Here is a 22,500-nt window from a genome sequence, read left to right as displayed (position 1 = left end):
TTTGTTTATTATTTTTTTTTTCTTACTGTCTTTTCCTTTTTTTTTGTTTTTTCTTTTTTCCTTTTTTTTTCTTTCTTTCTTTTTTTTTTCCTTTTGTCGAAAGAAATTGCTGTCCAATGGCGATTTTTGATCAATTAATTTGAAGAAAAAATAAAAAATTTTATGTATTATATTATTATATTGGGCGGCGTTATTGTATTACGTGTAACATTTAAAAGAACCAAAAAAAAAAGAAGAAGAAGAAGAAGAAGAAGAAGAAAAAGGAAAAAAGAAAAAAGAAAAAAAAAAGGAGACAAATCCTCTTTCATTTTAAATTCTAAATAAATTCGATGCTTTATCTTGTTTGTTATTTTTTGAAAGGAACTCTTCCTCCAATCAACGTCTAACGTCGTCGTCATAATGTTGTGCCTTTCAAGATTTATAACGAATATTCAATACGTAAAAATAATAATGATAATTATTATAGTTAAACACTCAGAGACTATTAAAAGTTGTTGGTACCGCTGTGAAATGAAAATGAAATAACTATCCTGTTAAAAGGAGAAGCTAATATGCATAAATTAAAAAGAAACAACAACAAAAAGAAAAAGCAGAAGGGGAAGAAGGAAATAATAATAATTACAAAAAAAAATAAAATAAAAAAAAAAAAAAAGAAAAAAAATGAAATATATAGAAACAGATATGCATATAGATGTTTCTCGTAAGAATACAACTTAAATGTTGTTCGTAAAGGCCATCGCAAAAATAGGCTTCTAGGCAATGTTCGCAAATAATCGAATTGCAATGCACGGCACAAGTATAAGATCATTGTAACAACGTAGTGTAAATCAGAAGATATGGTGTGTGTGTCTGTGTGTATGTGGGTGTGTGTGTATGTATGTATGTATGTATGTATGTATGTATGTATGTATATATATATACACATATATACATATGTATATATATGTATGTGTATGTGTATATATATATATATATATATATACTAGCCACAAATGTTGTCACCACAAATGTTGAGCGGAACAGAAAGAAAAATTATGTACTATGTATATATACATTTTCCATTTAAATGATATACGTACATATTACATATCGAAGTTGAAATATAACAGAATTATTATTACTGGACATATCTGTAAAGTCAAGTAGCATCACATTTTTAAACGTTAATGATTATCACACCCATATGTTAGTCTTTACTATCATGCCTGTGCATTTTGAGACTATGAAAAAACACATATAATACAAATATAATTTTCTTTCATACGTATACAAATACATATATATATATACATATATATATATATATATATATATATATATATATATATATATTTTGTAAGAGGTAATAAGAGGGTAAGAAAGAAGAAAAAGAAGAAGAAGAATAAAGAAAGAAGATAAAAAGGAGAAAAACTTTCATAAAGTTTTTCTTCACACGTAATAACACTGTACTGAGACTTTGTAATTAATTAGTTTTTAAATATGCACTCTCTGATGATAAAAAAAAATCGAACGAAATGACATCTTTATTAACATACTTGAAATATTATATATATATATATATATATATATATATATATATATATATATATATATATATATATAACGTGTAGTAATATACTCATTTGTATGATATACCGTTTACAGAAGGTTGTTTAATGATTCCCAAAATTATGTAATTGTATACTGTTATTATTAATTTTGAAGAGCATAGTTACGTTGTAAAATGTATAAAAATTTTAAATAGTCCTGTATATGTATACGTGCAAGACACATGCGTATTATTATTACAAAAAAAAAAAAAAGAAAAATAAAAAGAAAAAGAAAAAATAAGATGATAACATCGTGCATAAATAAATTGTACGTGGGTATATATGTATAATATTAATTATATATAACGTAATAGGAATATAACATATACAAAATATATATATATATATATATATATATATATATATATATGTATATATATATATATATTATATAGTTGTGCATTCAATTAGATAATAATTGCGAGGAAAAGGAAAGTAATTCATATAGTGCCATCGTAACTGAATAATTAAGGGAAAATACCGACTTTATGTTTTAAGTAGTAATATCTTAGATGATACATTTGAAGAATATAAAAATTTCTTGCAGGTGTTTTAAGGATAACACACAAAGACTTGGTTTATGTTTGTAATAATAATTATAACGTTTGCCAAGGTTGTTAAAATAAGTAAGAGATGTTTTACGAAAAAGGTCAACTTTATGTGATGCTAAATTTATAAAAAAAAAAAAAGAAAAAAAATGAAAAAAGAATATTTTATTATTCTTTTATGTGCACAGTCAATACCACACAATTTATATATATATTTATATATATATATATATATATATATATATATATATATATATACATATATATACATACATGCATACATACATACATATATACGTATTTGATTTTACCATACGCAAGGAAAAAGTGCATTAGTTAAATATAGGTCTTCGTTTGTACGTATCACTTTGGTGCTCGACATACCCGATTATCGTTATGTATTATTCAAACTGATCCATATGACCATACACTACCGTATATTTGCCTATTATCGGTCAGTATAATAATTACCAGAGTTAGTGATAAATGATGATTATTTGATAACACTTCTATGTTGTACATTACACATACACGTACATAAAGATACATATTACATAAACACGCATATACATACATACATACATACATACATATATATATGTGTGTGTGTGTGTGTGTGTGTATGTGTATATATATATATTCATACAACGTTGCATACACTTAACACACACATACACACACACACACACACACACACATAACACACATTGTGGTTAATATTACAGTGTATCAGCATAATGATATATAATTATTATGATGTTGCCCATAGAATACATTTTACTTGGTTTTTATATTTTTGCAGTATTTTATTTAAGCATTATACCATCCAACACAAAACCTGACTAACACTTCTGACTAACGTTTCTTATTTATCAAAAAGTAAAATAAAATCAATTTCATTTCAAATATATCCCATTAATATATAATTTTTATTATAAATTTTATTTTGCAGATACCTTCTATTAAATTATACTAGAATTGATTTCTTTTTTTTTATTTTTTATTTTTTTTTTTTTTTGGACATAATTTATATCATTTATTATTTAATTATTTATTTTTTGTTTTTTTTCAGCAAAATCTCTTGTTATATCGTTTCAAAAAAGGGGCCAATGCTGAACGTGTTTATGACGAAAAAAGAAAATGATTGAGATTTCGGAATTCTTTTATGCTAAAGAATTCTATTTGTTACAAATAAAAAAAAAAAATATATATATATATATATATATATATATATATATATATCGTGAGATATAATTATAAGAAAAGTAATCACGTTTATCACTTTCCGCAGTGACTGCATTTATAGGGGCATATATTAAAAATACTGACGGGCGTAAAGGGTCATATGAAGAGTGATTATAAAATTAATATCATAATAATTATAATTATATATTATTTACATACAACATCGATCTATATTATGTACAATGACGTGTAACGAATGAAATGAGAGCTAATTTTTATGTTAATTAATGAAACATTTTTAATCATTTCTCCAATGCAACAATATTAACGAAATGGAAAGAAAAGAAAAAAGAAAAAAACAAACAAACAAACAAACGGAACTCATTCATTTTCTTTCTCGTTTCATTAAATCTCAATCAATTTTTTTTTCTCTCTTGTTCTTTTTTCTTCTTCTCTCTCGATGTTTCTTTTTTTTTTTGTTTTTTTTTTTTCTATAAAGAAACAAAATGAAATAAACAAATTAAAAGAAGAAAAAAAAAGGAAAAAAAAAAAGAAAAAGAAGATTAAGGAAAAAGAAAAGAAAAGAAAATATTCACGAACGAAAATGAATGTTTAGCGAGGATTTATTACAGGATCAAATCGAACGAGAGAGAACTGAAAAATCATTGAAGTGTAATTACAAATTTTACGAGAGTCGTTGTATATGTGATAAAGGAACAAGGAACACAATTTTTCTATACACGCATATACAAACGTATATATATATATATATATATATATATATATATATATATATATATATATATATATATATGATTTTTATAATCGTTCTTTTCTGTTATCGTTCAAATAACTATCATAAATTTTCTTTATATACACGTATACGTAAGTGTGTTTGCGTTAACAAGGTCGCATAAAAATATGATCGATGAGATCGTAAAAAAGCGCACCCTCTTTACATTTTTTATTAATTTCATCTAATCACGTACATTTCTACCTCCTTCTCTTATCCTCCTCCCTCTCTTTCTCTCTCTCTCTCTCTCTCTCTTTTTGTTTTTTTACCTCGTTATTACTCTCCTTATTGTTACTTAAGTCCTTTCTTTGTTCTTTCTCTCTTTGTTCAACTCTTTCGCAATTCATCTAATTAAAAATATCTCGATCTATCGATCCCAATGAAATTTTTTTCCTTTTTTTGTTTTTGGTTTTTTAAAATACAAACGAATTCAATTCTTTTTCTTTTTCTTTTTCTTTTTCTTTTTATTTCCTTTTCCCTTTTCCTGTTTCTTCCTTTTACTTTTTCATTTTTGTTTATTTAATTAATTATCATTATTATTAACGTTGTTATTCTCTTATATACCACGCACACAAAAATCGTATGTATGTACGTAACTATATCTATTTACCTGTTGTCTATTCGTCAAAGTAAATGGATTCAATTTATAAGGACTATCTTCTTCTTAAATACAAACGTACATTTTACACGTAAACGTTGAAACTACGCCTTTTAAAATTCTCATGAGAACGAAGAGGAAGTGGGAGGAAATGATAGAAAAATAAAAATAAAAAAAAAAAAGAAAAGAAAAGAAAAGGAAAGAAGACAGAAGAAATATTATTAATTATTACTATTCGTCCTTCTCATACGATTAACGTCATTCATAAATACATACATACATACATACATACATACATGCATACATGCATGCATACATACATAATTACATGCATAGCATAGCAAACAAACTCGGAAAAAAAAAAAACAATTTAGAGGGACCTCGATATATTATATCATGTCTTATGCACACTCTTTACGATGTAAAAGGCAACAAGATAAAAAAAAATTAATAATAATAATAATAATAAATAAATAAATAAATAAATAAATAAATAAATAATAAATAATAATAATAATGAAATAACAATTAACGTTGGTAATTTAATTCAGTGTGGCACACAATATGTTTGCACTGTGTAACACTGACATGATTTTTCATTGTGACGTCCACTAATATGTAAACTTATGCGATTGTAAACATGTAAGATAGCGATCGTTGTGAATGAAAACAACATGGAACAGACATATCTCGCTAATAATAATAATAATGATAATCGTACTTACCTCTAAGAGAGAATAATTATGCATCTTTTTAGTACGTTCAATTAGAGACACCCTCGCGTCTTCGAAAAAAAAAGAAAAAAGAAAAAACAAGAAAAAAGGAAAAAAAAAAAAAGAATATATATTGTATACATAAATATATACACACACATACATACATAATATATATATAATATATTATTTATATATACATATATATATATATATATATATATATACACATGTTTGAACAGATATACAAACACATACACACATTTAAACGCACATGCGCGAGCACGCGCGCGCGTATATGTATTTTCGGGTATCTCAAAATTTATCGAAAATCGATGAATGAGAAAGATGAGATAACGATAAGAGAAAAAAGAAAAAGAAAAAGAAAGGAAAGAGAAAAGCAGCGATACGGATTTCTCTGTCTTATGTGTGTACGATCGTATCTATCCTCTGTAGAAATGCCTTATTATCACGTGCCTCGATTAATATTTAAACTGTTCACCTGCTTACCTATTACTTGTTAGTCTATGTAATGAATATACGTGTAATATCGAGTTATTCTTTGTACTGCTCTTGTAAATATATTCTGAAGAATTACTGTCACATTGTCGTTCTCGTCTATCTCTTTTTTGTTCGTTTGAAAAAGAAAGAAAAAAAAAAAAAAAGAACCAATCAATCTGTTCGCTTCGTTTTTAACTTATACATTTGTGTGTACGTACTATTTTTGTCTTTGTTTTTATTAACTCATTATCCTTTTTTTTTTTCTTTAACCAACTGAAACAATATCATTCCATTTGTTATGTATTATTCGATCATTGTAATCATTTTTTTTTTTTTTTAATCGTTTTAAGTTGCAGAATAAACGTTCAATATTTTTTTCTTCCTGTTTTTCTTTTTTAATCGCTTACTTATGTTAATAAATTTATTGATATTGTAAAAATTTACGATAAATCTTTCCATCTATCTATCTCTTGATATACTTTTCAATTTATTGATTAACTTATGATCTATATTTATAGATCATTGATGTCTAGTTTGATCGTTAACTGCCATCTACGGTTAAATTGTTGAATAACAAAAATTGAAACTGTAATCCCCGACGGTAGGCAAACATTTATACAAGCGACATTAAAAACCCTTTGGATATGCAACCGGTTATTCGTAAAACATATAACAGACTGCTAGATGGCACTGGTAAGCAAAATTTTCATCGAGCTCCTTATGTCACGCAACCATTTAGACATATCCCTTCCTTTATTAATTTATAATTTACGTAAATAAAATCACTTTTAAATTGAGAGCAATCGATCAGAGTTAAAAAAAAGTTAAATAAATAAAGAAAATAAAAAGAAAATTAAATTAAATTAATTTAGTACAACAGATAATACAATTTATTTACAATCTCAGACTTATTTATGATTACAAAATATATGGTACACAAAGACAAAGATTTGCATTTGTTTATACATCCTCTCTAACAATTCTCATCTTAACATAATTTTAAATGGAATGAACACGTTGAAATATATCAATGAGATGGCATATCGTCATATTTCATTGACATATAAATTAAAAATGTACGCATGTAAATGAAATAAATATTATAATATTAAAAGGATGACTATATTACAATATTCGTTACAAAATTTTACAAATTCAATTATATATTATATACATATATGTGTATATAATATATATATTTTTTTTAATACGCATTAACATATCGCTTTAATCTAAACGATACACGAAGAACATTAATACGATTTGATTCATTGAGGTAGATAATTTAATCAGTCTATGAAGCTGTTTAAATTTTTCTTTATAGTACAATTTAATCTGACGACGATAACATCGTCTAGCATAGAAAAGATTTTTATCTATTTTTACATTAAAGCAAAAATCTTTCATCTATCCGATGTATAAACTCTTTACACGAGTTGAAACTACCTATGCGTTATGCAATTGTTCCCTTCTCTTTTCTTTTTCCTCTTCTTCTTCTTTTACTTTTTTTTTTTCTTTTTTTTTTTTCTTCGTTTCTTTTCACGGAAAATATTAAACGGCATTACGCATAATAACCTGTCAACTTTCCGACAGATAATTAATCTTAAAATTGATTTTAATCGACTTACTGTCTATAATAAATTATGATATACACACACACAGACACGCACGCACGCATACACACCCATACATATATATATATATATATATATATATATATATATATATATATATACCGATTATTATGAAAATGATCAAAATCATATATATATATATATATATATATATAGATTTAATTTTTTTTCTTTTCTTTTTTTTTTTTTTTTTTAATATTTTCAGATTGTTATAACGTAAAAGCAATGTGATAAAATATAATTCGTAAGTTTAATTTTGATCGAGATCATTTTCACAATTATCGATACTTTTATGCGAAAATAAAATGTACAATTTTATCGATAAAGTGTACACGATCGCTTGCACAATTTCAAAAAAAAAAAAAAAAAAAAAAAAAGAAAAAGAAAAAGTCAATATTTGAAATTACGCGTGAATGAAAAGATATTTATTTAAATTAAATTCATAATGAAATGATAATCTTTTAATACGAGTGAAACTTTCTTGCGTCTGCGCATTCGAACATATTGAGATATTCAAAATCGTCGTAATATGCAGGTCAATGACCTTTCATTCATGAAACGTACACATACCCGACCTAATTTACTTACACGACGTTACGACGTTACGACGTTACACGGTTTTGTCACAGACGAAATTAGCACTTTTTGCAAAGATTTCTTTTTCTTTTGATTTTCTTTTTATCCCTTTTCTTTTTCTCATTGCAAGTCTCGAGAAATAATCCGAGCCTCGAAATTCAAAAAACGTACCGAGACTTCTGTGTCCTTATCTCTGTTGCATATACTCCGAAGGAGAAGAGTCACATGTATTCTTTCGAAGATACGATTTGGGTAAGTCATTTTAAATGATCGACGACTAATGAATGAAACGTAATCGATTCATTTTAATATTAATTAAGAATGAAAATTATCTTATTTTATATCAATGAATTTAATTTCTAAATTTCTAAAATGATCACACACATACACGTTGGTGATATACTCGTGAAAAAATTATTTTATTAGGTCCAAATTTAAAAAAAAAAGAAAAAAAAAAGAAAAAAAAGAAAAAAGAAAAAAGAAAGAAGAAAATATGTATAGAAATGTGAAAAAAAAATTGTGCAAGGATCTCGACGACGTTGGTATCTTATGATTAAAATCATATGTACAGTTGCGTTTTGGTTCTTGTACAACGTCGATCTAATAATAATTATTTAATCATCGACGTAATTTGAAACGACGACGCATAATAAATTCTATTCAATACGAATTCGGATATTATTATTATTATTATTATTATTATTATTATTATTATTATTATTATTATATTATATATCGTAAAATATCGTATTGAGAAAACAAAAAAATTACAATATATCGTAATAATCAATTAATTCAATAAATTAATTAAATGACTCGTAAGAAAATTTTGGTCCCGAAGAAAGTAAGAAAAAGAAAAAATAGAGAGAGAGAGAGAGAGAGAGAGAGAGAGAGAGAGAGAAACAGAGAAAAAGATATAATTAAGAACAACGTTGGATCCTTTGATAAATCCCTATGTACATTCTCGCTAATTTGGTTGAAATCGATTCTATCTTATGTCGGATAAGCGCAAATTCGTGTTATTACAATAGAATTAAAAAAAAAAAAAAAAAAAAGAAAAAAAAAAAATAATAATAAAACAAAAAAAAAAAAAAAGAAACCATCGCAGGACTCTCTCGGAGGGATATAATTTTAATTCGAAAGGAGAGAAAAAAAAAAGTAAATAAATAAAAAGGAAAAAAATTTTTTAAAAAAATCGATAATAAATATTCAAGAAAAACAAAAAAAAAGGTAGATCTCTATCAAAAAAAAAAAAAAAAGAAAAAAAAAAAAGAAAAAAAGAACGAGTCCCAAAGGTGATAATATCGTATGTACCATTTTGGTATGAAAAGAGAAAGAAAAAAAAAAAAAAAAAAAAAAAAAGAAAAATTATATAACTTGAAGATGATTGTTAAGAGAGCTTACTTTGAAAGTTTATTAGTTGGCTTGCTGCGTAAGAAGATTCAAGAGCTCATCGTGGTCCATACTGTTCAAGGTTTGTATGTCGATGCCGAGGGCATTAGCTACGCTCTTCATGTCGAGACCGAAGCTCTTAAGTAACTCGATAAAGTCCATCTCTTCGCCTGTGAACGGATTGTGAAGCTTCGGACAGCTGTGATTGCATTGCGGCCAAGTGCAACGCTCGATCAATCGGAAATGACAGCCCTGGACGCATTTCCGTTTTCCGTTAGGTATCACCGAACGTTGTGGCCTCGTACCATTGAACATTCCCGCGTGTGTGTTGTTGTCGTTACTTTGTTTCCCACTTTTTCGCCGTCCTGCAATTTCGTTCGGTTACGTTTTTTTTTCTCTCTTTTTTTCTTTTTTTTTTTTTTTCAAATCGCTATTTTCCTTTTCCTTTTATTTTTATCCTTTTTTTTTTTTTATCTTTTTTATCATTACTTCATCTCTTCCTTTATTATTATTATTATTATTATTATTATTATTATTATTATTATTATTATTATTATTATTGTTATTGTTATTGTTATTGTTATTGTTGTTGTTGTTGTTGTTGTTGTTGTTGTTGTTGTTGTTGTTGTTATTGTTGTTTTCTCTTTATTTTTTTTTCTTATTTTTTTTTTCCGTTTGGTTTAGCTATCGCAAGCTGATAAATAAAAAAAATCTTTTTTCCTCTTTTTTCTTTTCTTTTTCTTTTTTATTTCCTCATTTCTTTGACCGACATTTATTATTATTATTCCAATTATTTTTCTTTTTTCTTTTTTATATATATATATATATATATATATACATATATACATATATGTATATATATATATATATACACACGCATCGCCATCAAGGTTTCATACGAGAATGAATAATAATGCAAATCGACATTGTTTTTTCTTATTATTATGTATTTTATTTCGTTCTTAATCTTTATTTTACTTTCTCTGATTTCGTCAATATCATCATTATATTTATTATATTTATGATTATATTAATAATTGAGATAATCGAATAACTTAGGTTTATTAAACAATTAGATATTTGGAATCGACACGGGAATCCCAAAACAAGTGTGATATAAATTATTCATTCTGAGATTTATTAAAAACACACAGTTTATATCTACAAAATACATATTCTCAATAAGATCATAACATTTTGTTAATTGATAAATGAACAAACAATTTTTCATAAATATACGAGTAGTGTGGTTTTTTTTTCTTTTATATATATATATATACACATATATATATATATATATATATATATATATATATATATATATATATGTATATATATTTAGAAAGAAAAAAAAAGAACAAAAAGAAGAAGAACAGAAAAATAATAATAATAATAATAATAATAATAATAATAATAATAATAATAATAAAAAAGAAAATAAAAAAGAAAGAAAAAAAAAACAAACGTCACTCATAATACATATGTATATTATAAACATAGAAGAGAGGAAAAAGAAAAATAAAATTGTTGACAAAAAAGAAAACGTTTATATTTTTAAACAAAACGTGGACTCTTTACCCGAGGCTTTTCTTCTCTCGTGTTTATCCTTCTTCGTCCTTCCATCCTTGTTTCTATCCCTTCTTCGACCCTTATGCTTTCTTCTCCTTCTCTTTTTATTTTCTCTTTCCGGACCGGTGGTCGTACTAATTCCTTTTTCGTCAATTTTAACAACGCCATTCGAATAACTCTTCTTTCTCGTTTCGATTGATAAATTATTTTTTTCAGCCCTTCCAAGTTGGACCAATGTGCCGTTGTTCTTCGTTAAACCGGAACGTAGAAGTTTCCTCAATGATTTCGTACAGGGCTGATTCGTCTCGATCTCGGAATGAGTACTACGAATTGAAATCAAATATGGATCATTAATTGAACAAACTTTATTAATTGAATAAATTAAATAAATAGATATATATAAAAAAAAAACAAAATTCTTCATATGTGTAATGCGCACGTATGTACGTATATGTATGTATGTATGTGTGTGTGTGTATGTTAAATTATAAAGGTGAACCATATAATATGACTAATGATAAACTACGAAATTTTTGTTATTTATTTTGTTTTTAAATTAAAAACTTCTATTACCGACGCGATATCGTAGTATTATCATTCTTCAGGCGCGAATGTTCATTTGTCAGATATTATTGGAATGTTTTTTTCCTTTCTTTTTTTTTTTTTTTCTTTTTTTCTTTTTTTTCAAACGAAATAAAATTCGTCACGTTACATTGTTCACCCACTTATATTATATTAGATACTTGAACTCACTCGTTACGATGATTTCCAAGTGGCATTTGTTCCCAACAATGCAATGCCTGTGCCAATGAAACCTCGTCGATTTTAACCAACTGCCAATCTCTCTTCGTTAAAACACTATGACTGATGCAGCTCGGTGCAAAGACTGCGGTGACGTTTTCAAAAGTCTGCCTCAAACTGTCACCCATTTTATGAATGTAATCCCATTGTTGTTTTGTAACAGGTGCTCCAACGTTGTCGGCAGACATTTGAGCCTCGTCGAAGAGCCATTGAAAGACGAATAATGGAGCTGCGTATTCGTAAAGATGAATTCTTTTATAAATATCTCCTCGATTAGGAATTTTAATCATTATTATTTACTTTATTCAAGATTGATTAGAAAACTTCTTTTATTATTATTATTATTATTTCTTTTTTTTTTTTTTTTTTTTTAATTCTTTCGTCGTTCCGACTGTTAGATCTTTCTAAAGCTAATTCGATAAATATTACTCACCAGTCAAGGTCGGATAAAGACGATAACCAAAGTAACATCTCCAAGGTTCATCCGGATGTTTAACGACGCAATTATGTGGTATACGTGCTTTCCAAAGTTCCATTCCTTTATGAACAGCATCGACAGGTGATAAACCATTCGGTGAATATGGTGCTCTGTCCAGAAACCAGCCTGAATCGGAGACACCACGTATGGCTATATTTTTTAATCCTATAATAGATATAATTCGATCATATAAATATTATGATTGTACAAAATAATTTATTTATAAAATTACAAAATGAAATATTATCGTTAATAATATAATAATTACTAACCTAATTCCTGATGGACCAAATTTTGCACGTGATCGAGATTAAGCATAACACCAATTCCACCTGCGCTGCTACCAGCCAGTAGCAATGAGCTTGCATTTTCAAGGCCAAGCGGTATCAGATCTCGTACAACCTGTGAGACAATCTCAGCCCCCATAAAGGAAAACATATCGTTGAACGAGGTTCTCGTACCGCTCCAGCTGTCGCTCGTACAATAAGGTACAAATCTGAAGTAATAAACCAAAAGAGAAAGAAACGTTAAACGTCGGTATAAAAAAAAAAAAAAAAGATAACAAAGTAAAAAAAAAAAAGAAGAAATAATAATTTTCAAAGGAGCTCTACGCGTCTGAACAATAACGCGATGGACAATACCTACACGTGATTAGCGTTCCACCAAAATGGATTCTCTTCTGGATTTCCTGATAACAATCCGCCAACTGTAATAATAAAATCAATATGATGACAGATATTATTAATGAAATAAATGAATGAAATAAAACGAATAAAAAGAAAATTATTATTATTATGATTATTATTATTATTATTATTATTATTATTATTATTATTATTATTATTATTATTATTATTGGTTACCTACCGTCACGTGTTTCAGGCCATTGAGTCGACGTCATAAGGTGTCTCAATTTGAGCCACCTGTTTCTACAGCTCTTATGATCATAACAATACCAGCCACCTTCCAAGAAAATGATCCACCTCTTCGAACCGTGCGACTTACGTAGGTAAAAGCCCGCCTGCGAGCCATCGTTGCAAGTGATCGACCTGTTGCTCAGGTAGACCCTCTTCAATCCTCTCTGCTCTTCCAGACCATATTTCTCCAATATCTTGATCAGCTTCTGTAGCGTGTTGCTTTGTAGTCCCGGTGAACTTGACGACACCGAAACCGTGTTCGTCGGCTTATCTTCAGCTACTATCGTTAAGATCAATGCCGCAAGGCATAATGACGACATCTGTAAACAAAATTTAACTTCATTTTCTCTCTTTCTCTCTCTGTCTCTGTCTTTTTCTATCTATCTCTTTCTTGGTTCCATTGATCAATCGAGAAATCTTAATTAATGGTAAACGATAATAACAACGAGCGACGATTATCATTTTTTTTTGGCATTTCAAATCGATATTCAATTTAATTGGTGCAATTCTAATTTTTCTTTTTTCTTTTTTCTTTTTATTTTTTTTTATTTTTTTTTTTAAGATATTGACTCAAAAAAAGATCGATGTAGATTTGAATCAATGAAAAATCAATCGAGATCTATCTCGATATGCCAAGTTATGCGATATTTTTTGTTTTTTTTTTTTTTGTTTTTTTTTTCTTTTTTTCTTTTCAATTATAATTAAAATCTCACAAATTTAAACGTTAAATTAATATCTACATTTATACGACACGTTTATAAATTTAATATCGTCGATATATTTAATGTTTAAAAATACTTGGAGATATTACTTCTTCACATTATAATTAATTTTATTTATTATTTAATATGATTAATAATATCGTTTATCGTCATTATCCTCAAGAGTATCATCATTCGCGATTACGATCAATCACAATTACACTCTATTCTCTTTAACAGATTTGTACCACAAAAAAAAAGGTGTAAACGAACACAATCACCCAAGATTAATTAATATTTCATAAAAAAAAAAAAAAAAAGAAAAAAATATGACGATTATTTTGTTAATAAGACATGTGAAAAATGTTAAGAGTGACAATTTTTCTTTTTCGGGGTTGCTGGAGAATTGACGGAAAAGTTGTTGGAATTATGAGTATGAGGGATCGCTCATTGGCAAATACGAAAATAAAGGGAAAGATTGATGGCGAAGGGTGAGGTGAGATGGGATGGAAGAAGGGGAGGGACAAAGAGAAAAGAGAAAAAAATATATATATATATATATAGAGAGAGAGAGAGAGAGAAAGGATGTAAGCAGTGAACTACAGAGATTCTTGGCGCCACTCTCTTTCCCTATGGTGTCCCTCTTTTTTTGCCCCTCCCCCCCCATTCTCCCACACTCCTTTGCCTCCCCTCCCCGTCCCTCTCAACCGTTCTACTACCACCTGTCACTCTCTATATGTGTCTCTTACTTCAGGTCTCTTTTCTCTCCCGCCCCTCCTCCTTTTTCTCCCCACCCCATTCGTTTCACGAAAGCAACCACTTCGGGATCAAGTTCCGCAGCTTCCAGAACGGTAGCCGGCAGCGCAAACATCTCGGAAACAGAAGCTCCCGGCCTCGGTCTCCAGATTAAAGGGCCGCCGGCAATGGCCGAAGAGGCAGTGAAGAAAACAGAAACGTTGTTGGGTTGCGCGCGACGTGATTATAATTTGCGTAGTAGTTACACAGATATTACCAGTTTCACTTTTATGAATATATATTTATTATGTATTATATGTATATGTACGTACGTATATATGTAAATACGTTTATATCGTCCGATTATCGTTAATTTTTTATTTATTTATTTATTCTTTTTCTTTTTTTTTTTTTGCACGATGACCTCGATTCCATATATTATTTAGTTCTTTCTTTTTTTTCTTTTTTCTTTTTTTTTTTTTTTTTTTCTTTTTTTTTGTTCTCTTCTCTTCAAACAGTAACTTCTCATTAACAACTAGCAATTAAATGCTACTGATCAAAACTTACTTTTATGATATTAATTAATGTTACTAATTATTATCACTGATTATCATTAATCATATATCGTATTATAAAACGTAGGATTTAAATTACGGCACGTGTCGTCGATATGTTTGTATTATGTAATTTGCGTAGGGTATTTTGATGATTCGATCTATCTTTTTCTTTTTCGTTTTCTTTTTCTTTTTTGTGTTTGCGAGAATTGAGGGACTGCGAGATAACGAAATGCAAAAATGATGAAAGAGAAATTAATAATGATAAAGAGTTTGTAATAAGATTTTGAATCTCAAAGGATTTATCGATCGTTAAACGTCGAAAGATTTTTATCATCGAAAACCTTTCAAAGGGATATTTTAAGATCCCTAAAGATCTCAAAGATTTCACGATCATATAAATCTAAAGGAGAGAAAGAGAGAGAGAGAGAGAGAGAGAGAGAGAGAGAGAGAGAGGGGGAGAGAGAGAGATGAGATCTCGCAGAATTCGGTGTACGTATAACTTGCGACGTTTACCGGAAATTTTTTCTTCTTTCTTTTCTTCTTTTTTTTTTTTTTCATTTTATGAAAAATTTAAGGGCACTTCACGATGAAAAGTTTCATGGTTCATCGAATAAGAAAAGGGAGACAGTTGTATTATATATGGCTCTGTAACTAACACGCGAAAAAGTAATTTCCGAGGAACGAATGAATCTTCCTTCTTTTCCTTCCTTCCTTACTTACTTACTTCCTTCGTTGCGATAGGATCGATCGTGAACCGTAACGATTTCGGGCAGGTTTTAAAACGAATTTGCTCAAAACCCACGGCAAATTTTGAACTTTCGAGATGGTCGTAAATAAAATTGACGACTCAACCGTATTTTCTTCCTTCTCTCCTCCATACTTTGCGTAACCACTTTATTATACATCGTAAATCAGGATTTCGTTCCTCTTCTAAAATTCAACCTCTTGAGAAAACGAAGAAGAAACTAGGAACCGTTCATGCGGCATACATATATATATATACTTTTTTTTATTTTTTTACGTCTTTTTACTTTTTCTTTTTTTTTTTTACATTTATTTCATCTTTAATAACTTTCATCTTATCGCAAAACGTTAATTGCAAGTTCATTGTTTTGACAAAACTCTTTCTAATCACAGATATAAGTATCTATATACCAAACTATTTCTTTTCTTTTTTTTTTTTGTTTTTTTTTGTCGAATTTACTCACTCGTTATTTATATCATTCACAATATAGATGTTCTGTGATATTTCTAAATATAATATTTCTTTTTCTTATACTCATCATATTATTGAACGTTATTTAAAAAAGAAAAGAAAAATAAATGAGTTAAATTAAAAATACGAAATAAAAAATATTATTTCGATAAAATACAACGAACAAAATTCTATTGATGTAATATTATTATTTTATAAATTAATTGATATTGTATTATGATTTAAATATCGTCGATAAAAAATAACAGAAGGATTATTTATGGAATAATAATTAGATAACTTTTAGAAAACTCTTTAATATTCATTCACTTTCTCTATTTTTCTTTCTCTTTCATTCTGTTTCTCATTTCCATCCCTCTTTTGGCGCATCAAAGCGTGAAGGTGTCCGTCTTAATTTGCCACCCGGCGCATAATCCCCGTGACAAAGGCCGACAAAGCGATGGCCTTTACCGTCTGCGTTAAGCCACATTCAACCCGGATTCTAGTAGCCGGCCGAAACGTTTAAGGTAGCCGAACAACACATGGACTGCTATACTACTGCAAGTAACTCTCGTAAAAATTGTTATCCTTCAAAAATATATTCTGTTCCTTTAACAGCTATATATATATATATATATATATATATATATATATATATATGTATGTATGTATGTATGTATATATGTATGTATGTATGTATATATGTATGTATATATGGGGAAGAGAGGGTAATAGATAGGGATATATAACTATAAAAGAGCTATTCGTTTAAGTAAAGAACAGATTTAGTAGATTTATGAGTATGAATATGAGCAATAGAAAATATATATATATATAAATATTAGGTTGGAAACTATGAAATGGACATTGAATGAAAATAAATAACTAAACAAAAACGCCCGTTTCATAGTTTCCAACCTAATATATATATTATGTATGTATGTATGTATGTCCAAAAGAGAACTAAATGTTTACTTATTGTAACAATCACGTTGTTCTTCAACACTTAGACGATTATGAAACCATAATTTTCTCCCTGTCTCTTTCTCTCTCTCTCTCTCTCTCTCTCTCTTTCTGTTTGTCTCTCTGTCTCTCTGTATCTCTGTCTCTCTTTCTCTCGTTTGAAGTCGTGAAACTTTGAAAGAGCGTTTTAACATGTAAAACGTGCATCATCGTGTTAAGGGCTCGTTCGCGAGTGAATGCACACGATAACGAGAAGGAACTATGATCTATGCGTGATATTAACTTATGTACGATCATTAAATTTGTAATATTTTCTTTGTACGTTTAATTATTTCAATTATTAAAACGATGAGATATAATTTCTTATAGACACGAAATATATTTAAAATAAATAGCAAGAATTATACTTACGTACGTATGTATATTCGTTTTATTTAATCTAATTGTGAGACATGTAAACATTTGTTTTATTTAATCTAATTGTGAGACATGTAAACATTTGAAAAAGGTAAACGAGACAATTAAATGAAATAAAATAAAATAAAATAAAATAAAATAAAATAAAATAAAATAAAATAAAATAAAATAAAATTTGATTGAGTCCATTTGAAAATAAAACGTACAAAGATACGAATGGACATAATTTTGATATTGGCGCGATATATAGGACATATGCATTCACTTCACTTATTCTAATTGTGAGACACGTAAAGATTCCAAATAAAAAAAAAAAGAAAAAAAGAAAAAGAGAAAAAAAAAGAGAAGAAAATAAAAGAAAAGAAAAAATTTAAACATACATAATTATTAACATATAATTAAATTCATATGAAACGATCGATATCATAATGAAATTAATTAATTATCGAGTGAATTCGATATCGATCGAATTAATTATGATTTTTCCATGAAAAGAAAAGGAAAGAAAGGATTAAATGTAAAAAGGAAATTCGCATAAACGTTATTGTAGGAGTATGCGAGAGAATACGGTTTACAAAAAAAAAAAAAAAAAGAAAAGAAAAAAAAATGAAGAAAAGAAAGAAAAAAAGAGGGAACAAGAGAAGAAAGAAAAAGAAGAACCAGAAAAAAGAAAATATAAGTCTTGACTGGTTGAGCATCGTTGAGATGGCGGTATCTTTGAAATTCGTTGATCGTCGTAAGTCGTTGATCGTCGTTCACATCGCGTTTCGTCGTCCGGATGTTGATGATGATGGTGGTGAGGAGAGACGAGCGTCTCGTTACCATTACGAGGGCCGCTCACGCAGCTCGCATTCGCCGTTGCTAACACGCAGCAACCTCGCATTACCATAACCGCGTACACAAGGACCAACTCGTTTCATTTCTCTCTTTCTCTCTTTCTCTCTTTCTCTCTTTCTCTCTCTCCTTGTCTTTCTCTCTTTTCTCTTTCTTTCTCTCTTTCTCTCTCTGCCTTTTCTCTCTTTATCTCTCATTTCTTTCTTACTTTCTTGCTCTCTGCTTAAGGGGAAGGGAAGGGGGGGAGAGGGTTCCATCCAAGAGAGAAAGTTGACTCTCTACGTGGCACTCGTGAGCCTTTCGAGTTCAACTTAACGAGCCTAGAACGACTTGATGAAGCGCGAAACTAACGCTCACCAATCTTCGACGTTTTTCCAAACCTCAAGATTTTTCAATTTTTCTTCTCGTATCTGTATATATATATATATATATATATATATATCTTTCTCTCTGTGTGTGTGCGTGTGTGCGTGCGGGCGATAATTGTATAACAATAGATCCCTTATTTTCGTATTTATCGTTTGACATTAAAATTAAATTTATTTAATATTTAATAAATGAAATTTTATTGTATTTGTTAATTTGCAAATGTTAAATATTTATTCCAACGAGAAAAATTGTAAAGAATTATAATGATCATTATGGAGAAAATTGTTATCAATAAAATTGATGGGTAAATTTTACGAGAGAGAAAGAGAGAGAGAGAGAGAGAAAGAGAGAGAGAGAGAGAGAGAGAGAGAGAGAGAGAGAATAAGCCCTCTAGCACGTTCTAATAAAGGTTATCTGGTGATCTTTCTAAATTGGAAGCTAACTTTTGGCAGAAATCCAGGGTACTATTCATGATACCTATCTCTTCTATTTCTACGAGCGATCGAGTGTAGTGGTTCGAACTTAAAAAAAAAAAAAAGAAAAAAAAAGAAAAAGTAAGAAGAAGAATGAAGAAGAAAGAAAACAGAAGATAGCATGAAAAGAAAAAGGGGAAAGGAAGAAGGACACCATGCGGTCTGACAAATTTTACTTCATCTTTCGTATAATAATACTCCTCTATAAACCCTTTCAGAAGGTACATGAATAAGGGTTGAAACAACGTAGGACGTAGTTGGTGCAGACGTAAGTTGGCTGTCAAAAACACTGAAGAGAAAAGCCGCGTAATATTTGATGTAATTTATGACGACGGAGGACTTTCGCGAAAGAGAGACAGAGAGAGAAAGAAAGAGACAGACAGACAGAGAGAGAGAGAGAGAGAGAGAGAGAGATAAAGAGATAGATAGAGGAGGGAAGAGTGAAGTAAGAGAGAGAGAGAGAGAGAGAGAGAGAGAGAGAGAGAGAGAGAGAGAGAGAGAGAGAGAGAGAGCAGGTGGCAAGATAGGGTATACGTCGGTGGATTAAGGCGCGGAGCGGCGAGTCAAAGAGATTTTCTCCCCATTCCGTCGCGGTGGGGGCCCCTCGGCCTAACAAGGGCTGAAATATGACTGCCTTGCCCTGCCTCGGTTCCCTCTTAACCCCTCTCTCTTCTTCTCAGCATCACTCTTTCTCTCTTTCTTTATCTTCCTCTCTCTCTCTCTCGCTCTCTTTCTCTCTTTCTCTATCTCTCTCTCTCTTTCTGTTTTTCTTTCTCTCTTTTACTCACTCTCTGTCTGTCTCTCTCTCTCTCTCTCACTCTCTTTCTTCGTGCCGTTGGTTCGCTTCACCAAGCTAACCAAGGAAAACCGAAGGAGATATCTCCTCGTCGACTAATTTATCGATCTTTCTTTCTCTTTTCATTTTGAAATATATATTCTCTTCTAGCCTTATTACTCTTTTACTTCTCTTCGTTCTTTCTCTCTCTCTCTCTCTCTCTCTCTCCCTCTCTCTCTCTCTTTCTTTTTTTGTAATCTTTTTTTTATCTTTTCTTTTCTTCTTCTTTCGTTTTTGCATTCTCGCTTTTCGATTTATTTACGTTTCTCATAGTGCAAATAATTGTCAAATATTAATCACACTTAATCCATCTAAGTACGGTATTACGACTAATTTTTATCCAATGTACGATTATTTGTTTCTTTTATTTCCCTTTCTCTAATTTTTTAATATCTATTCGATACTTTCCCTTATCGTTCGGGCCATCTCTCTCTTTCTCGCTCTCTCTCTCTCTCTCTCTCTCTCTCTCTCTTTCTTGCTCTTTTTAATTTTTTATAAAAAAAGAAAGAAAAAATGAACTCTTTCTTTTTCTTTTTTCTTTTTTCTCCCTTTACTCATTTATTTACAATAAATATCTATATCGCTATTTAAGAAAAAGAATGCATTCCTTTTTTCTTCTTCCTTTTTTCTTTTTTTTTTTTTCCCTAATTTTCTTATGCCTCAATGCATAATTCGAAATTACTTTTGGATTGTCATTCTTTCTGTTCTCATTTTGATCACAAAAGACAAAAGGAAATAGGAAAAAAGAAAAAAAGTGGGCCTCTTTTGTTATAAAAAAAAAAAAAAAAAAAAAAAAAAAACAAAAAAAAAAGGAAAAAAAAGAAGTAGAAGAAAAAAAGAGAAAAAGATTGAATGACTTTTATCAAGTAATAACAAGTAATAAAATTCTTCAATGATACAAATGAAATAATTATATCCTATCTCTTTTAATTTTCTATTTCTTTTGAATTTTGAAAGGATACAGACAGAGAGAGAGGGAGAGAGAGAGAGAGAGAGAGAGAGCGAGAAAGAGAGAGAAAGAGTGAATCGAGATCGAAGGTGTGTCGTCGTCGTACGTGCGTGTACATGGCAGGCGCGCGAGATGGTGATGGTAGCGGTGGTCCATCGGAGTAAATATATTGGATGGTGGTAGGATTGGTGGCGGTGTCTTCCGCTCTCTACTTGAGCCGCGTGCCCGCTCGCTCGTTCACGCCCGAGGTGCGCCTTTGATGTGCCGCCTACATCACCTTCTTGCTAACTCTCTCTCTTTCAGTATTCCCTCTGTGTATGTCTCTCTCTCTCTCTCTCTCTTTTTCTCTCTTTCTCTCTCTCTCTCTCTCACTCTCTCTTTTTCTCTCTTTCTCTCTCTCTCTCTCTTTCTCTCTCTCTCTATCTTTCTCTTTCTTATACTTAATATCGAGAAAGGAATAAAACAGTCTTTTCTCTTATCCCTCTCCGAGAGAAGTTGGCAAAAAGGATTCTGTTCTTAGTAGAATGGGAAAAAAAGGAGAATCGGAAAATCGAGCGCGCTCTTTTATTCGTGGAATCTGATAGCGAAACGATTAGGCACGTTTGTTTTTATAAATGGAAAATAAAAAAAAAAAAGAAAAAGAAAAAAGAATAGATTCCTTTTTTTTTTTTTTTGTTTTTTTTTTTTTCCTTTTTCCTTTCTTTCATCGAACAATCACGTGTAAAGCTAACTCTTCACAACTTCTTCTTTTCTAATGTTCAATGATAAAATTTGGAAATTTTATAGATTAACTTTTAATCGATGCCAATGCATCGCATTTAATTCATTTAAAATATTTCGGATTGATTATTTTCAATTAACTGAACAACACGTTCGCATCTTGTTGTTGTTCTATCGATCAAACTGTAATCTTCAATCCTTTAATCATTCTCATTTAATTATGCGATATTTATAAAATCCGTGCGACTGTATTACGAACATTCTTTTATCTTTGATATATATATATATATAATATAGCAATTTCCAGCAATGTTTTGATCTTATCATCTCGTACATAAGTAATTAAATATTTTCAACGCAAAAACATCTAGATCGACATATATATATATATATATATATATATATATGTACGGATATAGAGATCGATGAAAAAGAATATCATATTTTTCGTCTCCTCG

General features: G+C 29.3%; 1 protein-coding gene across 1 annotated transcript in view; it reads right to left on the bottom strand.

Annotated features, from left to right (window-relative positions):
* Positions 1-9,429: 9,429 nt before the first annotated feature.
* LOC124430641 (palmitoleoyl-protein carboxylesterase NOTUM) overlaps positions 9,430-22,500 on the bottom strand; it is a 19,451-nt gene continuing 6,380 nt past the window's right edge. Inside the window, exons 2-8 of the mRNA XM_046977516.1 lie at positions 13,245-13,614; positions 13,023-13,083; positions 12,650-12,873; positions 12,333-12,542; positions 11,852-12,128; positions 11,108-11,421; positions 9,430-9,894 (exon numbers count right to left, since the gene is read on the bottom strand). Of these exons, the coding sequence (XP_046833472.1) occupies positions 9,554-9,894; positions 11,108-11,421; positions 11,852-12,128; positions 12,333-12,542; positions 12,650-12,873; positions 13,023-13,083; positions 13,245-13,614 (1,797 nt within the window). The 3' untranslated portion in view covers positions 9,430-9,553. The remainder of the gene's footprint in view (positions 9,895-11,107; positions 11,422-11,851; positions 12,129-12,332; positions 12,543-12,649; positions 12,874-13,022; positions 13,084-13,244; positions 13,615-22,500) is intronic.

Source organism: Vespa crabro, chromosome 19 (genome assembly GCF_910589235.1).
Source record: "Vespa crabro chromosome 19, iyVesCrab1.2, whole genome shotgun sequence".
Classification (NCBI taxonomy): Eukaryota; Metazoa; Arthropoda; class Insecta; order Hymenoptera; family Vespidae; genus Vespa; species Vespa crabro.
The sequence above is the reverse complement of the archived record's forward strand: the minus strand, read 5'-3'. Positions and strand labels throughout refer to the sequence as shown.